This window comes from Nilaparvata lugens, chromosome 2 (assembly GCF_014356525.2).
Source record: "Nilaparvata lugens isolate BPH chromosome 2, ASM1435652v1, whole genome shotgun sequence".
NCBI classification, from domain to species: Eukaryota; Metazoa; Arthropoda; class Insecta; order Hemiptera; family Delphacidae; genus Nilaparvata; species Nilaparvata lugens.
The window spans coordinates 98217475-98237586 of record NC_052505.1 but is presented as its reverse complement, the minus strand read 5'-3'; the positions used below and the strand labels follow the sequence as shown (position 1 = coordinate 98237586).

General features: G+C 36.7%; 2 protein-coding genes across 2 annotated transcripts in view; one reads left to right on the top strand and one right to left on the bottom strand.

The window, feature by feature from the left end:
* Window positions 1-16435, bottom strand: part of LOC111050141 (nicalin-like) — a 51864-nt gene extending 35429 nt beyond the window's left edge. The window contains exons 1-2 of the mRNA XM_039420306.1: window positions 16145-16435; window positions 11540-11758 (exon numbers count right to left, since the gene is read on the bottom strand). Of these exons, the coding sequence (XP_039276240.1) occupies window positions 11540-11758; window positions 16145-16319 (394 nt within the window). The 5' untranslated portion in view covers window positions 16320-16435. The remainder of the gene's footprint in view (window positions 1-11539; window positions 11759-16144) is intronic.
* On the top strand, window positions 973-3382 carry LOC120350084. The gene is made up of 2 exons (XM_039422237.1): window positions 973-1269; window positions 1552-3382. Exons 1-2 carry the CDS (start codon window positions 1000-1002, stop codon window positions 3274-3276), a joined length of 1995 nt encoding a protein of 664 aa, XP_039278171.1. The 5' UTR covers window positions 973-999; the 3' UTR covers window positions 3277-3382.
* Window positions 16436-20112: the final 3677 nt, after the last annotated feature.

The following is a 20112-nucleotide window of genomic DNA, read 5'->3' as shown; positions in this document are numbered from 1 at the left end:
TATACCATGAGGATCCGACAATAAGAAATTCAATTCAAAATGGCGGAAAAAATGGCGGATAATGGCTAAAAAACCATGTTTTTCACGTTTTTCTCGAAAACGGCTCTAACGATGTTCTTCAAATTTATAGTCGATATAGCTATTTATAAGCCCTATCAACTGACATGAGTCTCATTTCTGGGAAAATTGCAGGAGCTCCGTAATATTCCTGAGAAGAATGAATTTTGTTAAATTTCTATCACGATTTTCTCAAAAATGACTTGACCGATTTCTTTCAAATTCATATCCTGTATAGTTATATATCAGCTCTATTAGCTGGCATGAGTCTCTTCCCTGAGAAATTAACAGGGGGTCCACCCATCCTTGAGAAATTTACTTTGTAACCTCCTTCTCGTGCGTGAGGTAGGTAGGTATACAGTAACTTACTATATTACCCTGGGTAATATAGTTACTGTAGGTAGGTAGAGCAGTTTATTCAAAAAAACACATGTCGATATTTTATTTGTGCTTGTGTGCTTGCATTTATTAATAAAGTCAGTGTCAATCGAGAGCTCGAGTCGTGTGTACAGTGTTATTATTTATTTAACCTCTCTATTATTAGAGTAATTAGTTTTACAGTCCACGGTGTGAGTGATTACGACTCGCATCTTAACGTATGTTTGATTAGTGTTCATCATCACGTTAATCATGGTTCTCCTTAACCGGATAATTACCGCGACATAAAGATGAGAGACATTTTGATGTGGACAAAGTGTAAGCGTGCGTGTGAGTGAGAAAGACGGAGCGGAGAGAGACATTTCGTTCATCGTTGAGTGTACTGTGCATGTCTAGACAGGTCTAGATATTATGCAGATTGCAGAACAGCCGTGCAGAAGAGACGTGGAGAGGAGCATCTAATAACAACAACAATTGCGTAAGATTGTTTTCATAGTTTTTCATTACTGTAGCTATCAACTTGATTTCTACATCGCTTCTAAAAGAGTCAACTCAATATAAACAATGGATGAAGATGCGATTAAAAAAGCTCATCGAGCTAGAGGATTACAAAAGGCTAAAATAACTAGAATTCATAGCTACATAGAAAGCAACTTTGATGATACTAACAACATTGACTACGATATGCTCAAAGTTAAATTAGAGGATTTGAATACAGCATTTCAATGTTATGATGAAATTCAGTTGACGTTAGAAATGAATGATGAGAAAGAAGAAGTGGATAGATTTGATATCGAGGATATTTATGCAACACTTCGTGCAAAAATGCGTAAACTATTGGATTTACAAAACAAGTCAAAAGTCACGGAAACGGTTATTCAAAATACTTCATCCAATGATTCTATAGTTCTTCCACAAATAAATATACCAACTTTTGAAGGCTTGTATTCAAACTGGCTATCATTTTATGAGATTTTCAAAGTACTGGTTCATGAAAACACAAAGTTATCAAACATTCAGCGTTTTCATTATTTATTATCTTCTGTCAGTGGTCCAGCTAAAGAATTGATTAAAAACTTATCACTTACACCACAAAATTATGAAGTTGCCCTGAAACTATTGGAATCAAGATATGCTAACTTACGGATGATTGCCTCCAATCATTCAAACCTGATTTTGAACATACCTGCTGTTTCAAAGGAGTCGGCTACCGAGCTAGCTTCATTCATTGACAGAGTTTCGAGTAATTTGCATGCTTTGAAAGCATTTCAAGATTTGAACTATGCTGAGTTCATTTTAATTCATTTTCTCTGCCATCGTTTAGACACAAATACAGCTAAAGCTTGGGAGATGAGTTTGAAGGCTGACCAGTTTCCTTCTATTAACGATTTTATTTCATTTCTGGAGAAGCGACGTCAGATTCTGGAGAATACATCCCATTCTCTCAATGACATTTGTAAGGAACGATCTGATAAATCACAAACTCAAAAACATAGTGCATCTCAAAGGTCACAGTCACAGTCATATCATGTCAATACACAACATGCTGATAAAATATGTTTGTTTTGCAAAGAAAATCATGCACTTTATTTATGTAACAAGTTCAATCAAGTAAGTATTTCTGAAAGAGTAGCCTTTGTGAAATCAAATAAGCTATGTTTCAATTGTATGCGAACAGCAGAACATCATGCAAAGGAGTGCACTAGTTCCAATAGATGTAGAAGCTGTAATGGAAACCATCACACACTGCTTCATTTCAAAAGAGAAGAGTACAAAGAGAAGGAAATGGAGCAAGAGAGTGGAGGCTCATACTGTAGTGTGAAGACGCAAAGAGCGTCCAAAGTATTGTTAGCTACAGCAATAATTTCAGTTGAGGATAAGTATGGAAGACAACACAAATGTAGAGCTCTTCTAGATGCTGGATCACAAGTAAATTTTGTATGTGAAGCTCTAGCCCAACAATTAGGAATTAAAAGAGAAGCTGCAAATTTGTGTATTTCTGGTATAAACAAGATTTCAACCTCAGCAAGGCAAAGTGTATCGATAAAAATATCATCAAATCACAGACCATTTACCAGAGATATTTTGTGTTTTGTACTGCCACACATCACTGGTGATCTCCCCTCGTCAAACATTGATGTTAGTAGCTGGGGACTCCCTAACAACATCGTCTATGCTGATGAGGAATTTCAAATTGCAAGTAAGCCACAGATTCTTTTGGGAGCTGAAATATATTATGAAGTTTTATTGCAAGGACGTTTTGATCGTGGTCCTGACTACCCTAAAGTGATTGAGAGCATATTAGGATGGTTCATCTCCGGAAAGCTGCCAGAAGACTCCAATGAAAATCATGCAGACAATCATGTCAAAAGTTTCTTAGTGTCAAGTGCAACTGATGTGCAAAAGCAACTACAGAAATTTTGGGAGATGGAGCAATATGATGAGCCACAATGCAGATCAAAGGAAGATGAATATTGTGAGGAATTCTTCTCTAAGACTACCAAAAGAGATGATGATGGGCATTTTGTTGTAAGACTACCACGGCGTGCCAACCATAGGGCTTTGGGAGATTCATTAATGAATGCAGAGAATAGATTTCTCAAGATGGAGAAGAAACTGAGCAATAATGAAATTCTAAGAGAAAATTATGTGAAGTTCATGCATGAGTATGAAGACCTTGGACACATGAGAGTCATCCAATGTAAAGATCTCATTGGGAAGAAGCATCAAGAGAAAGCTTATTACCTACCTCACCATGTTGTTATCAAGGAAAGCAGTAGTACAACCAAGTATCGTGTCGTATTTGATGCTTCAGCAAAAGGAGCAATGGGGTATCTCTGAATTCTATTTTGATGACTGGTCCAACTATTCAACAAGATATATCATCCATAATTCTTCGTTTTCGTACTCATCTATATGTAATGACTAGTGATATCACAAAGATGTACAGAATGATAAAAGTGCATCCAGATGACTACCATCTTCAAACAATTCTCTGGCGAGACAATCCTCATCAGGACATCAAGCACTACCAGTTGACAACATTGACTTATGGAACAGCACCAGCAGCCTTCCTTAGTACTCGCTGTTTAGCTGAATTGGCTGAGGAGAACAAGCAAGAATATCCACATGCAGCACATGTAATAAAAAATGATTTTTATGTGGATGACCTATTGACTGGTGGAGATGACCTTGATACAGTGAAAGCACTACAAAGGGAGGTAGCAGATATCCTATATAGTGCTGGATTCATGCTACACAAGTGGTGTGCTAATGACAAACAACTGCTAGAAAATGTTCCCAAGGAGAAAAGAGAACAAAACTTGTCAATCAAACTTGAAGAAGCTGAATCTATCAAAACTTTGGGTTTAATCTGGAATCATGAGAGGGATATTCTCAATTTTGATATCAACATCGATTTATCCAGAACAAATTACACAAAACGAATGGTCTTATCAACAATTGCATCAATTTATGATGTGCTTGGTATCCTGGGACCATTTATTGTCATGTGCAAAATTTTCATGCAAGATCTGTGGAAATATGACTTAAAATGGGATGACAAACTTCCTCCTAAATTACATGAAGCATGGAATGATATTATTCAAGAAATTCCAAAATTGAGACTTATTACAGTACCAAGGTTTGTGAAGGCATCAGGCTCAATCATCAATGTACAAATTCATGGATTTTCAGACGCATCAGAGAAAGCGTATGGAGCTTGTGTTTATTTGAGAACTGTTGATGTAAATGGATCAACTTGCATACGACTCCTATCTTCAAAGTCTAAAGTGGCTCCAGTCCAACAGATTTCTCTCCCCAGATTGGAGCTGTGTGGAGCACTCATTCTGAGCAAGTTAGTGAAGAAAATTTTATTAGCACTACGTTTTGATGTTGATAAAATACTATTGTGGACAGACTCTACTGTAGTTTTGGCCTGGTTATCAGCAAACCCTTCAAAATGGAAAACATTCATAGCAAATCGTGTGTCAAAGATACAAGAGCTTACAAATCAATACACCTGGCAACATATTTCATCAAAGGAGAATCCTGCTGATGCAATTTCAAGAGGAAATTCAGCACAAACTTTACAAACTAACAATTTGTGGTGGGAGGGTCCGGTCTGGTTGAAACAGACTGAGGAGAATTGGCCTCTGCCAATCACAAACTCAAGCACAGTTATGGAAATGAGAGACCCTGAAGTGTTGGCTAGTGTTGGATGCATTGAAGAGGAGTTTTCAGCGAAATTTCAATCCTTGACAAAGACATTGCATATTATGGCTTATGTTTTAAGATTCATCAACAATAGCAGAAATTCAAAGGAAAAAAGAGTTGATGTATTAACTCCAGCAGAATTAGAAAGTGCCCTGATCAAATGTGTGAGACAAATGCAAGAAATCTACTTGAGTGAAGAAATATTGAGTTTAAAGGGATCTGGAGTATTATCAAAGGGAAGTTCACTCAAGAGCTTGCTACCATTTGTTGACAAGTCAGACTGTCTCAGGGTGGGCGGAAGATTACAACAATCTGCATTGGATTACAACGCAAAACATCAGATCATTCTACCAGCAAAGGCACATTTAACTCAGTTAATAGTGTATCATGAGCACAAACGTCTATTACATGGAGGCAGCCAGCTAGTTCATTCTTCACTGAGACAAAAATTCTGGATTATGAATGGGAAATCGGTAATAAGAAACTTACTACATCAATGTGTGACATGCTACAGGTTCAACACAAAGAAAACTGAACAACTGATGGGCCAACTGCCCAAGCATCGAGTCAGTCCATCCAAACCATTTCTCAATGTGGGAGTTGATTATGCAGGACCATTCACTATTCATCAAGGTGGGCGGCGCAGTAAAGTTACATCAAAGGCTTATGCAGCTTTGTTTGTCTGTATGGCTACAAGAGCAATTCACTTGGAAGTAGTAAGTGATTTAACAACTGCAGCATTCATTGCTGCTCTGCAAAGGTTCATCTCAACTAGAGGAATTTGTGCAACTTTGTTCAGTGACAATGGTACTAACTTTGTTGGAGCTAAAAATGAACTGCATGAAATGTATGTTATGTTGAAATCATCAGAAAAGGCTATAAAGGAAGCAGCAGCGATTGAAGGAATTGAATGGAATTTCATCCCAGCACATTCACCACACTTTGGAGGATTATGGGAGGCAGGAGTAAAATCCATGAAATATCACCTACGTCGTGTCATGGGCAAATTTATCCCAACATTTGAAGAGCTGACCACAATACTGAAAAGAATTGAGGCATGTCTGAATTCTCGACCAATATGCCAGATTTCTACTGACATCTCATCTCCACAAGCTTTAACTCCAGGACATTTTCTTATAGGAGGACCAATCAAATCCTTTCCCGAGACCGACTACTTAAAAACTCCCATCAACCGTCTCACCAGGTGGGAGCTGAGTCAACAATGTGTTCAACAGCTATGGCAACGATGGTCAAAGGAATATTTACATCAACTTCAACAGCGAACGAAATGGCAGTCGACATCATTCAGCATCCAGCCTGGAATGGTCGTCATTTTGAAAGAGGACAATCTACCCCCTCTTCATTGGAAGCTAGCAGTAATAGAAGATATTCATCGAGGACCAGACAACTTAGTGAGAGTCGTGACAGTCAGAACTGATTCTGGACTTTACAAAAGATCAATCAATAAAATTTGTATTTTACCAACAAAGGATAATGAGAAATTAATATAAATTGAATTTCTGGTGGGCGGTATGTTCATGCTCCAGCCGCTACCGCCGCCTACAGGCGATTTCATGTATCATTATTTGTGCTTGTGTGCTTGCATTTATTAATAAAGTCAGTGTCAATCGAGAGCTCGAGTCGTGTGTACAGTGTTATTATTTATTTAACCTCTCCATTATTAGAGTAATTAGTTTTACAGTCCACGGTGTGAGTGATTACGACTCGCATCTTAACGTATGTTTGATTAGTGTTCATCATCACGTTAATCAAGATCAATGAGCAAGGAAAGTTGTGTGAGTGTACCACACCAGATTTTTTCTATCTGAATAAGTTTTTACAATTGATAACTTTTATAATAAGTAAAAATTTAACTAATGCAGGTAGTCATTTTAAAGGCAAATTTTTTTCAAGAATTTAAAATTTAATTTCAAACAAATCGGTTGAACGGTTCTGTCGAAAGCGCGTTTTTAGTTCTTCAATTCACAAAATGTTCAGTCCTCAAGTATTTTTACAAAGTAGATTTTTATTTATTCCATTTGTCACCTGGTCATATGGGACATATATATGAATCATATTCATCTCATATTGGTCAGGATTTAAAATTAAGTTTTAAAATTAAAAAAGTTCAATGAACAGTGTTTTTGTCTTTGAACAAACTTTGTGATCGACAGAAAGATTGTTTATTTCATTTGTTGTCAGTATTAACGTTTCTAATAACGAACGTGCCGCTTGTGTGACAGATAGAAATATGTACTTGAAATGGATTTCATGTTTGGCATTGACTGAGTTTATATTAATACCCAAAATTTAGCTTTTGGGGCAGAGCTCGTTCGTTAGGACTGTGTGTAAAATCCGGCTGATCCAGTGAAGAAGGCTAGATTTCGTTTCATAATAGTTATTCTGTCACAGATCGGGCAGTTTAAAAATAAATGTATTATTGTATTATTATTGTATTCCCTTAATGTATTATTAAGGGAGACGGGTTCTGAGCCTATTCATTGGTTCAGTTAATTTTTGTTCTTTTAAAATACTAACTGTAAAGTCGTGATTAAACCAGTGGATGCCAAAGGGGGAAGCCATATTAAAAAGGAAGATGATTACTGGATAAGATCATTGTTCTTAATTTTTATAACCACAAGGATTGAAACATCTTAAGCAGCAGCGGAAGGTCATAGCTCTAGCAAATCTGAGGTACGGTAATCTGAATATCAGGAAATTGTCCAAGTATTTTTATTTTTCATTCTGATTTGTCTAAATAACCTAAAAGATGATGTTCAATTATGTGAGAGGTTGAGTTTATACTTTTTATTCTTTCAAATTACAATAATATGATATTATTATAAATGTTTTAATTATTGAATAATGAACACAAATAATGAAAAGTTTTTTGATCAGCTGTTTTTTGATCACCTTTCTTAGTTCCATGTTAGCAGCTGGAAAGGGTACCTGTTCTGACGTCAGACGAGAGTCGTCTGCAAACAATGTCTTTCAGATCTACGTAGGGACTGGAAAACAGCTGCTTTCTGAGCAGTGTGGCGAAAAAGACAATTTCAATTTAGATTCAACATTGAACTGAATTGAGTGTTGTGTGTGATGTGGTACTTTTCTACAGTGAGGTCCACGTTATAATGGCATTTATTTATTAACATTTAAAAATACACACATCAAATACATGATTAGAAAAGGAACAACAGGTCTAGCCCAATACTGCTCCCTCTCCGAATTTTGATAGTAGCATAGAGAAACAATAGAGTAAGTAGATATCCCATGGTATAATGAGTTTATGTCGCAACGTTTACTGTTATCTCAAGCCGATTACTGTCGATTTTCACTGTTTTCGCCGGGTGAGAGTATATGAACGGCACAGTATGAGAGACAACCAGTGTCACACAGCTTCAAGGGAAAGAAGTACGTGGACTATTGGCTTGAGATAACAGTAAAAGTTACGACTAAAGCTGCGTTTACACCAAAGTTAATAACTTAATCCCTTTATATTCGATTAGATTGAACATATCTTATCATACACATGATGAACATATATGTGTTTGTCAAGTTCCGTTCAATCTAATAGAATCTATAAGGATTAAGTTATTAACATTTTGTTAATAACTTTGGTGTAAACCCAGCTATAAACTCCCTATACCATGGGTTATCTACTTGGGCTATTATTTCTCTATGATAGTAGTAAGCCAATGTCTAAAAGGTAGGTTATGTTGCTTCACTTTGAATAAAATTCCGAGTCCAGAAATATACATACCAAAATTTAGAATTTAATTAGATTGAAAACCAAAAAGAATAATAATATTGCACCAGACTGTAATTCAAACTTTAGAACATTAAATTATTTCAAAATTTAAAAATCACAGCTGATTAATGTTTTGATTAGCAATGGTTTTGCTATCCTTGTCAATCATTCAACAAAGCAGATAGCGCTATCTTTTTCTCGCTTTGCTCTGTTGCCAGATCGTCTTTTAAAAATTAATTCACCAACAAAATATTTCATCTTAATTATGAAAATTCATTATGGAATTATTGGAAAATATAATCTCTTGCTTAATAAAATATAATTTTTTATCTTAAACGAGAAGGAACAGTTAATATTACATCAATAAACCTGTATCAGCTACCGTCTATAGAAGGCATTGAAAAGACAGAGGATCGGCAACGTTGCTCTCCTATCTTTCTCCACTGCCATTATAACGTGGACCTCACTAAAGCATGAAAAAAATTGAAATTCGCAACCACTTTTATTATAATAAAATTGGTTGACAATAATTCCAGTTTGTGTTTTTCATTAGATTCAACAAATTGGAATATAATAGATATTTTATTTGATGGAGTGGTGAAGTCACATTGCCGTTTTCAAGTGGATAAATAACGATTGAGTCAATCATTTTTGTAATGTAACATTTGTTTCCTATTGATTCATACAATAAGTACATCATCAAGATGATAGGGGAAAAAATAAGAAGGTAACCTTGTGCTATTCCTCTCCCAAATTTAGATAAGTTTTACACATAGTCCAAAATAGGTTAAGTCTTGTAGTTGTTCATATGTAACCAAATGTATCCTTTCTACAATGCTTCACCAATTTAACAAGACGAGATTTCTTCAATGTGATATCGATTTGAAAATCTACTTTCTGAAAATAATTGAGGACTGAAAATTTAGTGAAGTTAACAACTACAAGACTTAACCTATTTCGGACTATGTGTAACCTTATCTAAATATGAGAGAGTAATAGCACAAAGTTACCTTATTTTTTCTCTCGCTATCATTTTGATGATGTACCCATTGTATCAATCAATCAATAAAATAATAGAAATTGTAGTGCAATTTATAAGTGTCAAGTTGAGAAGCTAAACTGCTCTCAAATGGGATAGAGCTTAGTAGGCTTCGTCTGAAGAAGCCATACACAATTTTCTCATGCTTCCTAGTTTATAGTGGTCTATTATCGTCGGTACGTTGTTAAGTTTAGAAAAAATCTAATTGAAATCTTTGTAAGTCCCTCATGCTTCCTATATTATAGTATGAACGGTACGTTTTCAAGTTCAACAAAATTTTCTTGAAATCTTTGTAAGTCCTTCCAGCATTCAACAATTTTTCCAGACCCATATCTGTTCAATTTTTATTTCTGAAGATACATAATAAAAAACACAACAAATGAAGATAGGGACTTCATCTCTACAGTGGATTTCTAATTATAAATTCAGTGGAAATGATAGGACACAGCAGAGTTGCCAATTACCTGTTTCCACCACCTTCTTTAGTAGATATAGCTGTAGTTCTAGTATACCTGCTATAATAATAATTTTTTGTTGATTCTTATTAATAATGATAATTTCCACATCAACTTTATGAAGACTGATCAACATTGGTTTGCTATCATTGTCTTTCATTGGACAAAACAAATAGCTCTGGCCTTTTCTAGCTCCGCACCGTTGTCAAATCATTTGTTAGCTAGAAAGAATGACAATGAACTACCGAATTATTTGATTCTCAATCATGTGAATATATTTTTGAATCATGGAAAGATTTGATAGGGTGTCCCACAAAAAATACATATTATTTGTTCATTTGTTTGACGTTTTGGAACTTTTTAAGAGCGCTCAAAATTAAAAGAAATACAATTGTCGAGTTCAAAGCCAAATTCCAAACAGTTCGAACGCTCATAAAAAGTTGAAAAACGTCAAACTAAGGAACAAAGTCATGAGCTTTTATTATTATGTTTAATTGTCTGCGTTTTGTAAAGTCAAACCTACATTATTTATTCTCAACTCATGACAACATTCATTCTTATAACACAAGGAATAAATCGAATATAAGGAATGAGTACCGTACTGCTCTTACAAATCCAGCCATATGAGTTTTAGGCCTTTTCAATAGTTTTATAACCATTTACCACCAAATATTCGCTCAGGGAATATAAACAAAGAATTAAGAATTTTTTATAAAGAATTGTTTTTATTTTGTAGATGAATATTTCAATGTTAACATGGAGTCTATCTAGATTTTCAGGTAATGGCTCAAGACGTACCGGATGATTCAAAAAAGACTTAACAATTTTGAAAATTCATATAAATCTTATTAAACAAGGTACAGAGCTGGTTTTGGTGTTGTTATAAAGGAAAACACTTCAAGATTTTTTACCTTAAACTAAAGATGTTCTATGTGACTTCCGTTGGTTATCCTACAGACATGTTGAAGTTGTTGAAACAAGACACCTTGTTTAATAAGATTTATATGAATTTTCAAAGTTGTTAAGTCTTTTTTGAAACACCCGGCACATCATGAGCAATAACCTGAAAATCTAGATAGACTCCATGTTAACATTGAAATATTCATCTACAAAATAGAAACAATTCTTTATAAAAATTCTTAATTCTTTGTTTATATTCCCTGAGCGAATATTTGGTGGTAAATGGTTATAAAACTATTGAAAAGGCCTAAAACTCATATGGCTGGATTTTAAGAGCAGTACTCATTCCTTAGATTCGATTTATTCCTTGTTTTATAAGAATGAATGTTGTCATGAGTTGAGAATAAATAATGTAGTTTTGACTTTACAAAAAGCAGACAATTAAACATAATAATTCATGGTAAGCTCATGACTTTGTTCCTTAGTTTGACGTTTTTGAACTTTTTATGAGCATTCGAACTGTTTGGAATTTGAATTTGAACTCGACAACTTTGAACTCATTTCCTCCTCTTTCCAACCAAATCCTTTAAATTTGATTTTGACTGATAGTTTTTCTAGTTATTGACGTTTTTTAGAGCATGGAAAAATTGATACAAACTTATCTCGAAAACTAAGGTCGATATAAGAAAATTTCACTGAACATTTTTTGTTGCAAATTTCTTGTAGAATGTATGGTATTTGGCTGTTACACCTTTCGTGGAACAAGAGGATTACTCACCTGTTTCTGTTTATCGGTGAGAGTGCTCAGGTCACGCGGCAACGCGACAAGCAAGGCGCCCGCCTTGGCGCGAATTTCGCGGAACTGATCAGCCGATATATCCTGCATTCGAGCAACCACACAGTGCCGTCCTGTGCTCCAGCTAGACAGAGAGCGCGCCTCCAGGTTCACCGGGGCACTTCTGCAGCCTTAAAACACACAGATGAGAATTGGAATGATTTTATTCCTTCAATGCATACAAACAATGCTATCGGAACATCAATAGTTATTTGTATATCTAGAGTGAAAAGTGCTGTTTTTTCTCCCTGAGGGAAAAGTTTGAAGCCCGAGGCGAAGCCGAGGGCAACAATTTTCCTGAGGGAGAAAAAACATTTTCCACTCGTGATATACACAACATTTTTCCTCCACCTACATTTTTATAAAAACTGCAAATAAAATAATTTTTAAAAACGTACGTGACCAAACAATGTGTTACAACATAATCTAAAAAGTAAACAGAAACAGCTGGCTTATAATCACAGTTCTCCGCCGACAGCGCTATCTGTCGGCAAAAGTTGTAACAACAATGGCCGCTACAACCAAGGATAGTGTATAGCTATTCTATCTATTATATCTATTATATCTATTATATCTATTCTAGATACTATACACTATTCTTGCGCTACAACTACAGCTATGATGAAGTTCCCGTTTCAAATTTGATTGGTTAATAAGGAATATTCGTTGGCTGGTATTTTGAATAGCATGGAATATAAAAAAATATTTATACATTTTTTTAGTAGGTATAGTGATATGAAGTTTGTAATAATTTTAGCATACAAACATATATTTTTTCATATGTTGATCAAATCTGGTTGAGGTATTGAATTTAGTTGACTCAATGACTGACTACTCTATATGCTCCCTCATCTGAGCTTAGACCTTCTTACCTTACAATGTAAGTTTTTAAAATAGAGATGCTTCCCATGTTATTTAAATGGAGTCACTTTTCCTCCCTAGGGAGTTTCTATGCTTTTTACTACCGAGAGCGAAAAAGTGACACTTTAGTATTATGTTTCAGGGAGTAAAGTAAGTACTTTAGACAGAAGGTGGAGGAAAAATAATACATAGCCACAGGTTTGGAATCTTACAATAATAATAATAATATCGAGTGACCTGGCTGGCTCAGGTCTGGTGTCAGAGTTTTCAAGTCGCAACTGATCAATTTCAGGGCCTCTGACATGACCTAACGACTGCTTTTTAGGCAGCCGGGACCGACGATTTAACGTGTCCATCCGAAACACGGGAGTGGCCCGAGATAAATATCTTGCCCGGGCCGGGATTTTAACCCGGGCCTCTGAATCAGAAAGCCAGCATCTGATCCACTCGACTAAATAAATATAAATAAATTTTCATTTAAGTTTAATACAGATACAATGTACAATGTTAGCAACCATAGGCTGGGTGTACACCGGTTAGTCAAGACATGACAAGTCACGTTTAGTCACAATACTCCACATAGTTGCTTATGAAGACATGTCTAATTGCAATGACTAATCAGTGTGAGTTGTGTCATAAGCAACAATGTGAAGTGTTGTGACTAAACTTGTCTGATCATGTCTTGTCAAACTGGTGTGCGCCTAGCCATACACCACATAAACGAAAAGGTACGTCGATATTCACCATACTTCTCTTCTATAGTGAGGTCTACGTTATAATGGCAGTATTTGATTAGCAATATCCTTGTCTGTCATTCAACAAAGCGGATAGCGCTATCTCCTTCTCGCTTTGCTCTGTTGCCAGATCGTATTTTAACAATGAAGAGTTCATGATTAACCAACTAAATATTCCATCTTAATTAAGAAATTATTGAACAATGTAATTTCTTGCTTAATAAAATATAATTGATTATTTTAAATGAGAATGAACAGTTAATATTACATCAATAATCCTGTATCAGCTACCGTCTATAGAAGACATTGACAAGACTGAGGATTGGCAACGTTTTTCTCCTATCTTTCTCCGCTGTCATTATAAAGGTGCGTACAGACTTTCGCTCTGCTCCGCAACCGAACGTCTCTCGAGCAGATCGATTGATGATCGATCGGGGAGCAAGAGTGGATCGACCGGGGAACGCGAGAAGAGCTAACATCTTCCGTAACGTTCATGATCGGTGCGACTGCAGAGCGGGGGCGGAGCGACTGCGGTGCGATGGAGGAACGAGGGCGGTACGAGGGCGGAGCGTGATCGGTGCGGGTTGGAGGCGCGTATATGTGTACGCAGCTTAACGTGGACCTCACTATAGTTCTGTGAGCATGAATCTAACCTATCACGGTGAAGGATGCTTGATTAGTTTTGATATACAGGAGTGATGCTAAGATATATACTGTACTGCTGTCCATGGACTGTGTGAAGGCACAGACGAGGGAAGATTGGCTTGCAGTGGGCATTATAATCATTGTATGTCAATGTTTGCAGAGCCCTCTTCTGTAGAAACAAGATGTCCTTCAAATAAGCTGAATGTCTCCAGAACAGGATGCCATACTGGATGTCACTGTTGAAAACTGAGTGGTAGGCCTATGGTATAGCATCAAGAATTTGTTTCTCAATTAAACTTATATCATAGAGAAACAATACGTAAGTAGATATCCCATGATATATGGAATTTATGTCGCAGCATTCACTGTTATCTCAAGCCAATTACTGTCGATTATTGTCAATTTTTACTGTTTTGTTGGGGTGATAGTGTATGAACGGCACAATTTGAGAGACTACCAGCGTCACACAGCTGCATAGGAAAGAACTATGCGAACTATCGGCTTGGGATAACAGTAAAAGTTGCGACATAAACGCCCTATACCATGGGATATCTATGCTATCGTTTCTCTATGCTTATATCTAAATATTTGAAAAATTGATTACTGAGTACATAAGCGCTTTCAACTCAGTAAACCCTAAAGTGATGAGGAAAATCACACGACACGAGAGTAATTCTATTTTTCTCTCCCGTATTTCTTTGAGTGGAACTGGCTACACTGTTAAATCTTTCTTAGCTGATAGAAAAATTGAAGTATCCCATTGTATTGAACTTAACACCAAATTCAACTCATAAGCTGCGTACACATATTCGTGCTTCCAACCCGCACCGAGCACGCTCCTCCCTCGTACCGCCTTCGTACCACCATCGAACCACAGTCGGACCGCCCACGCACCCATCATGAACGTTACGGAAGATGTTAGATCTTCTCGCGTTCCCCGGTCGAACTACTCTTGCTCCCCGGTCGATCATCAATCGCTCTGCTGGAGTGACGTTCGGTTGCGGAGCAGAGCGAGAGTCTGTACGCACCTTTATAAGTCATTCAAAATTGAGGTGTCTTCTGAATCTTTGAAAAAACTACTGGATGCTAAATTCTGGCCTTCTGGAGCTCTTGTGCGCCGATTCATACCACATAGAAATCGTGTTAATTCCCGTGTTTTTTTTAGGGAAAACGAGCCCCAACCACTACTCAGGCATGTAAACAAAAATATTCAAAATAATATAGAATTGATTGTGAGTCACTGGAATGCCCAGAGCGTGCGTAACAAACAAGGCTTGCTTTCATTGTTTGCAGAAAATGAAAAACTTGACGTATTGTGTTTAAATGAACACTTTTTGACTTCTTCTGAGATTGACTTCTACATGAAGATATCTGACCTTGTACTTGCTATAATTTTTTGTAGGTATTAAAGGTAGCACCTACAACGGCTATCCAGCAGCAGCCATTCGGACGTTCAATAGGCTGCCCAGAGAAGTGATAAATTTACCACGAGATAAATTGCTAAATTACAGTGAAACAGAAGCTAAACGACCGGCTACTCTACTCATTTGCTGAGCTTGATGATTAGCCCCTTTTTTGAAGCAGTTTTACTTCAACGTCTAGCCAAAATGGCTACCAACCAACATTGTTCGTGACAATGTCTATCTGGAATCCCCAGTCTTCGACAACGACAACAAGTAGTATTAGTCTAAGTAAATAGGTATAAACCGTGGGCACCTTAGTATATGGGATACAATGTGGTACATGGTTGAACTCGTCTTGACCTCATCTATTGTTATAAAATGTCAATGGTGGTTTCTGCGGCCCATATACTCAAGTGCAGCCTATACATCTAAATAGGCTTACTACCTTTGTACATACTTTGTATGCTGCACACAGCTTAGCTTGTTATCAACAGTGAAACCCAGGAGAGTAATTAGTGCAGCATTAGGTCATGTTCTATTCATAGTAGGTACACATCAGCTCCTGTGTTTTATCTTCATTCAGGTCATTACCTTCAAACAGTCTGTTTCCCTGGAACTATTCTTTTGTCTTCTATTCTTTGACTAAGTTGGCTGATGATCCACCAATTCAATTTTTGTTTTCCTGACGTCTGTCTGGCCCAGTAGAGGACGACAAAAACAAATAGGTTATTCATTAATTTAAACTAGGTATATTAATTTATATGTTGAGGATGCTTTCATAGCCCTTGCCACTCTACCTAGTTTGTAAATAATCTGAACTGTTTAATAATGCAAGAATTTTAGGTAAAATGTGGTAAAAAATAATGCAACTTACCATGGGGAACTCCATGCAAGTCATACTGCTGCATTCTATACACGGGAAACTCATGAGAAGCAGTTACAGGACACACCGGTGATATAATGATGAATAAGGGCAATGCTATCAGTAGATAAACAGGAAATATTCCTTTTAATAGCTCAGCCAATTCATCAGCTTCGTTGAAAATCATGTTGATATCTGGATAATAATAAAATTTACACTGATAAATTAGAAACCATTCTTTCACAATCTACAAATCCCAACCCAACCTCTAAATTCAACGCGATAAACCGATAGTAGAATGATTGGCAGAGTAGAGAAGCCTGTAGTTATTGACCTAATTTCATCATAGAAGTTTGGTAAGTAGAGATGGCAATTACAGGACGTTTCAGAATTATACTACATGAATTAAACATGTTTTCAAGAGTTGAAATTGCTCGAATAAGGAGTAGCTACAATCAGTTATCAGATAAGTATGTTTCAATAAGTTATGACAAAGACCTTAAAGAGATGCAACTTCAAGGTCTTTGAGATATGATGAGGTCCACATTATAATGGCAGTGTTCGATTAGCAATGATATTGGCATCCTTGTCTAACATTCAACAAAGTGGATAGCACTATTACTTTGAAAAGTTATGGGATAAGTGGAGTTCTCCTAAAAAGTGGAGTCCTCCATTGCCACATCACTTATGGATTGCTCCTGTGGGGTCATTCGACAGGGGCTGCTGATGTCCTGAGGATGCAAAACAGAGCTTTAAGATTTATAACAGGCAGCGACCATCTTGCCCACTGTAAGCCCATCTTTTCTCGCCTTGGTGTAGTGACTGTCTTCAGCCATTACATCCTCCTGTGCTTGGTGTATGTCAAGAAGATACAGCATACTCTAGCTGCCCGTAGTGACATCCACCGCCACAACACCAGGCGCAGTGAGCTGTTGGATATCCTCAGGAGACGCCTCCACCGATCACAGGCCAGTTACAGGATTTCAGCCCTGAAATTCTACAACAAGCTGCCTAATAGTGTGAAGCAATTGGATGAGGCCACCTTCAGGAGAACCGTCCGGAAGCTACTGTGTGCAAAGGCATACTACAGTGTAAACGAATTTATGGGTGATAATTTGAATTTTTATTGAGAGCGTTAGCACTGGATCACTGCTATCTGAACTGTACAGTTTTTTTTTCATGTGTTTGTACGTGTTTTGATTTTTTGACGCCATCGATCCCACAATTGTGGGTAATGGATGTAGCTGAAGGTATTAAAGGTATTAAACCATGGAGAATCAAATCAAATCAAATGTTTTTATTGCCGTTCACAATTATACATGTATTGACAAAGTCATGAAAACGGAGCATAGTCCTTAGTCTAAAGCCGAGGTGAATAGGAACATAATATATATAGAATTTAAACATTAAAAATAACACCAGGGCAGACAATAAAATTTGGAATTGAATAACAGAATTGATTGAAACAACACTTCAGCACTTCTAATACTTGACACTAAATAATTATAAAATATGGGATGCTCAAAGAATTCCTCAATGTCATAGAAAGGATTTTCACTCAGCCAAATATCCAATTTATTGAGAAAAGTCATATTATCATATTTGTTAATGGACCCCAACAAACTATTGTAAACCTTTTTGTACATTATACAGTGATTATTAAGAGATTTACTTAATCTGCAATATTGGAAATTCATTCTACCCCTATTACGTGTGCTGTGTGAGAGGACATGTTCATTAAGAGTTGTTTCTGGTAATTTCTTTAAAGAGTAAGCAGCAAGTTCAAAGATATAAAGATTGATGACAGTCTTAATATTTAATTTTATAAATATAGGCTTACAGTGATCCAAGGGACCTGAAGCATTGATAATTCTAACAACTTTCTTTTGCAACCTCAATATCTCTGCAACCATCAGAGAATTGCCCCATACAAGAAGACAGTATTTAATAAGGGACTGAAAAAACGCAAAGTAAGCCATTCTCACACTATGTGGAGTCACACATTGCTTTAGACGTCCAATGAGATAGATGACTCTTGAAAGCCTAGCTTTTAAATAATCAATGTGTTTTCCCCAGGTCAGTTGATGATCAATGTGTACCCCTAAAAATTTAACATTATTTACAATATCCTGCTGAGTATATTCATTATCATATGGTCTCAGACTGAATATGACATTCTCAGTCTTATTAGCATTTAAAAGATATCCATTTGCTCTGAACCAGGCTCCTGCTCCATCAAGTGAGTTATTAACAACATTTGAGAGCTTAGCCATATCATTAGAGACATTCAAAAAGGTAGTATCATCCGCATATAATACTGCTCTGCTCAAAACATTGTGAGGCAAATCATTGATACTTATAAGGAATAATAGAGGACCCAGGACGGATCCTTGAGGTATGCCACACTTCAGGAAAATTACATCAGACCACTCTCCATTGACGCTCAGAACCTGTTCCATAGACATATAAGCTACGGAATAGTACTGTGGGGCCATGCGGGTAGCTGTGAAATGATTCTCCTTCTACAGAAGAAACTTCTTTGTGAAAATACGTAATTGCATTACCTGGAGCACTGCTGGACAATTTTCAAACGTCTGAAAATACTGACTGTACAGTCATTACATGTATAAACTCATCAGCTACCCTCTGTACTCACTGAGAGATGATGAAACCGGTGGACTTGACCAGACCAGTTTGAGATTGTTTCATGATTTAGTATTGCAGTCCATCTACAGAGCCACATGAAACAGCCTATTTGCAGCCATCTCTAGTTATTAATGTATTAATTGTTTTATATTTTGACCAAGTCTGTCTGGCGACTGCCGGTCATGGACTGAATGTACTAAATTCCTTTCTCGCTTTCCTCTGTTGCCAGATAGTCTTTTAACAATGTAGAATAATCAATAGACAGAATATTTTATCTTAATTATGTAAATTCATTATAAAATTATTGGAAAATATAGTATCTTGCTTAATAAAATATAATTTATTATATTCATTATTTCAAACGAGAATGATCCATTAATATTACATCAATAAACCTTATTACCTAAATCTGCATCCTTTACCCATAATATGGGATCGATGGCATCAAAAACATAAAATACAATACACAAAAAACAAAAACATACATAAGGCATGTTTAGCAAGACAGCATTTCCGACAAATCATCACTCATTTATATTCACTAACACTGTAGTACGCCTTGCTTCTCAATTGCTTAGATACAACGTACTCTCTCGAACGCTCTTAAATCCAACTGTTTTACTCCTGTAGGCAGCCTATTGAAGTATCGCAATGCCAAACTCCTGAAGCACCTGTGATCTCTGAAGGCGTACTCTGGGAATATCAATAATTAGCTCTCGATGTCTGGTGTTATGTTCATGCACATCAGTCTGAGTCAACATGTACTGCTGGTTCTTCTTTACATACATTGGACACAGAAGTAGGAAGTGGCAGATCACTGTTAGAATACTAAGTCCAACAAAATGCCGTGCATGCCGTGTGCGCGATAATCGCTTGCGGTGATGATTCGGGCAGCCCGTTTTTGCAGCTTCAGTATGTCCACAACCTTTGCTGAATGACCCCACATGAGTAGGCCTGAGGGGGCCGCGGAATTGGGAATATCTGGAACTCAAAATATCAATGTTAAATGTCCTATGCTTGAAAACTGTTGCTGGGTGGAACTCCGAATATTTGTCAGACAGCGGAATTGGAAATATCTGGAACTCAAATTATTTGTTTGTCAGATGGCGGAATTGGAAATATCTGGAACTCAAAATATCAATGTTAAATGTCCTATGCTTGAAAACTGTTGCTGGGTGGAACTCCGAATATTTGTCAGACAGCGGAATTGGAAATATCTGGAACTCATAATATCAATGTTAAATGTCCTATGCTTGAAAACTGTTGCTGGGTGGAACTCCGAATATTTGTCAGACAGCGGAATTGGAAATATCTGGAACTCATAATATCAATGT

Bases quoted from the DNA above. Each gene is read 5' to 3' on its own strand.
- LOC120350084 (XM_039422237.1), top strand. From the start codon at position 1,000: ATGGATGAAGATGCGATTAAAAAAGCTCATCGAGCTAGAGGATTACAA. The intron at 1,270-1,551 runs CTATTGGATTTA...GTTGCCCTGAAA, and splicing joins TTCGTGCAAAAATGCGTAAA to CTATTGGAATCAAGATATGC.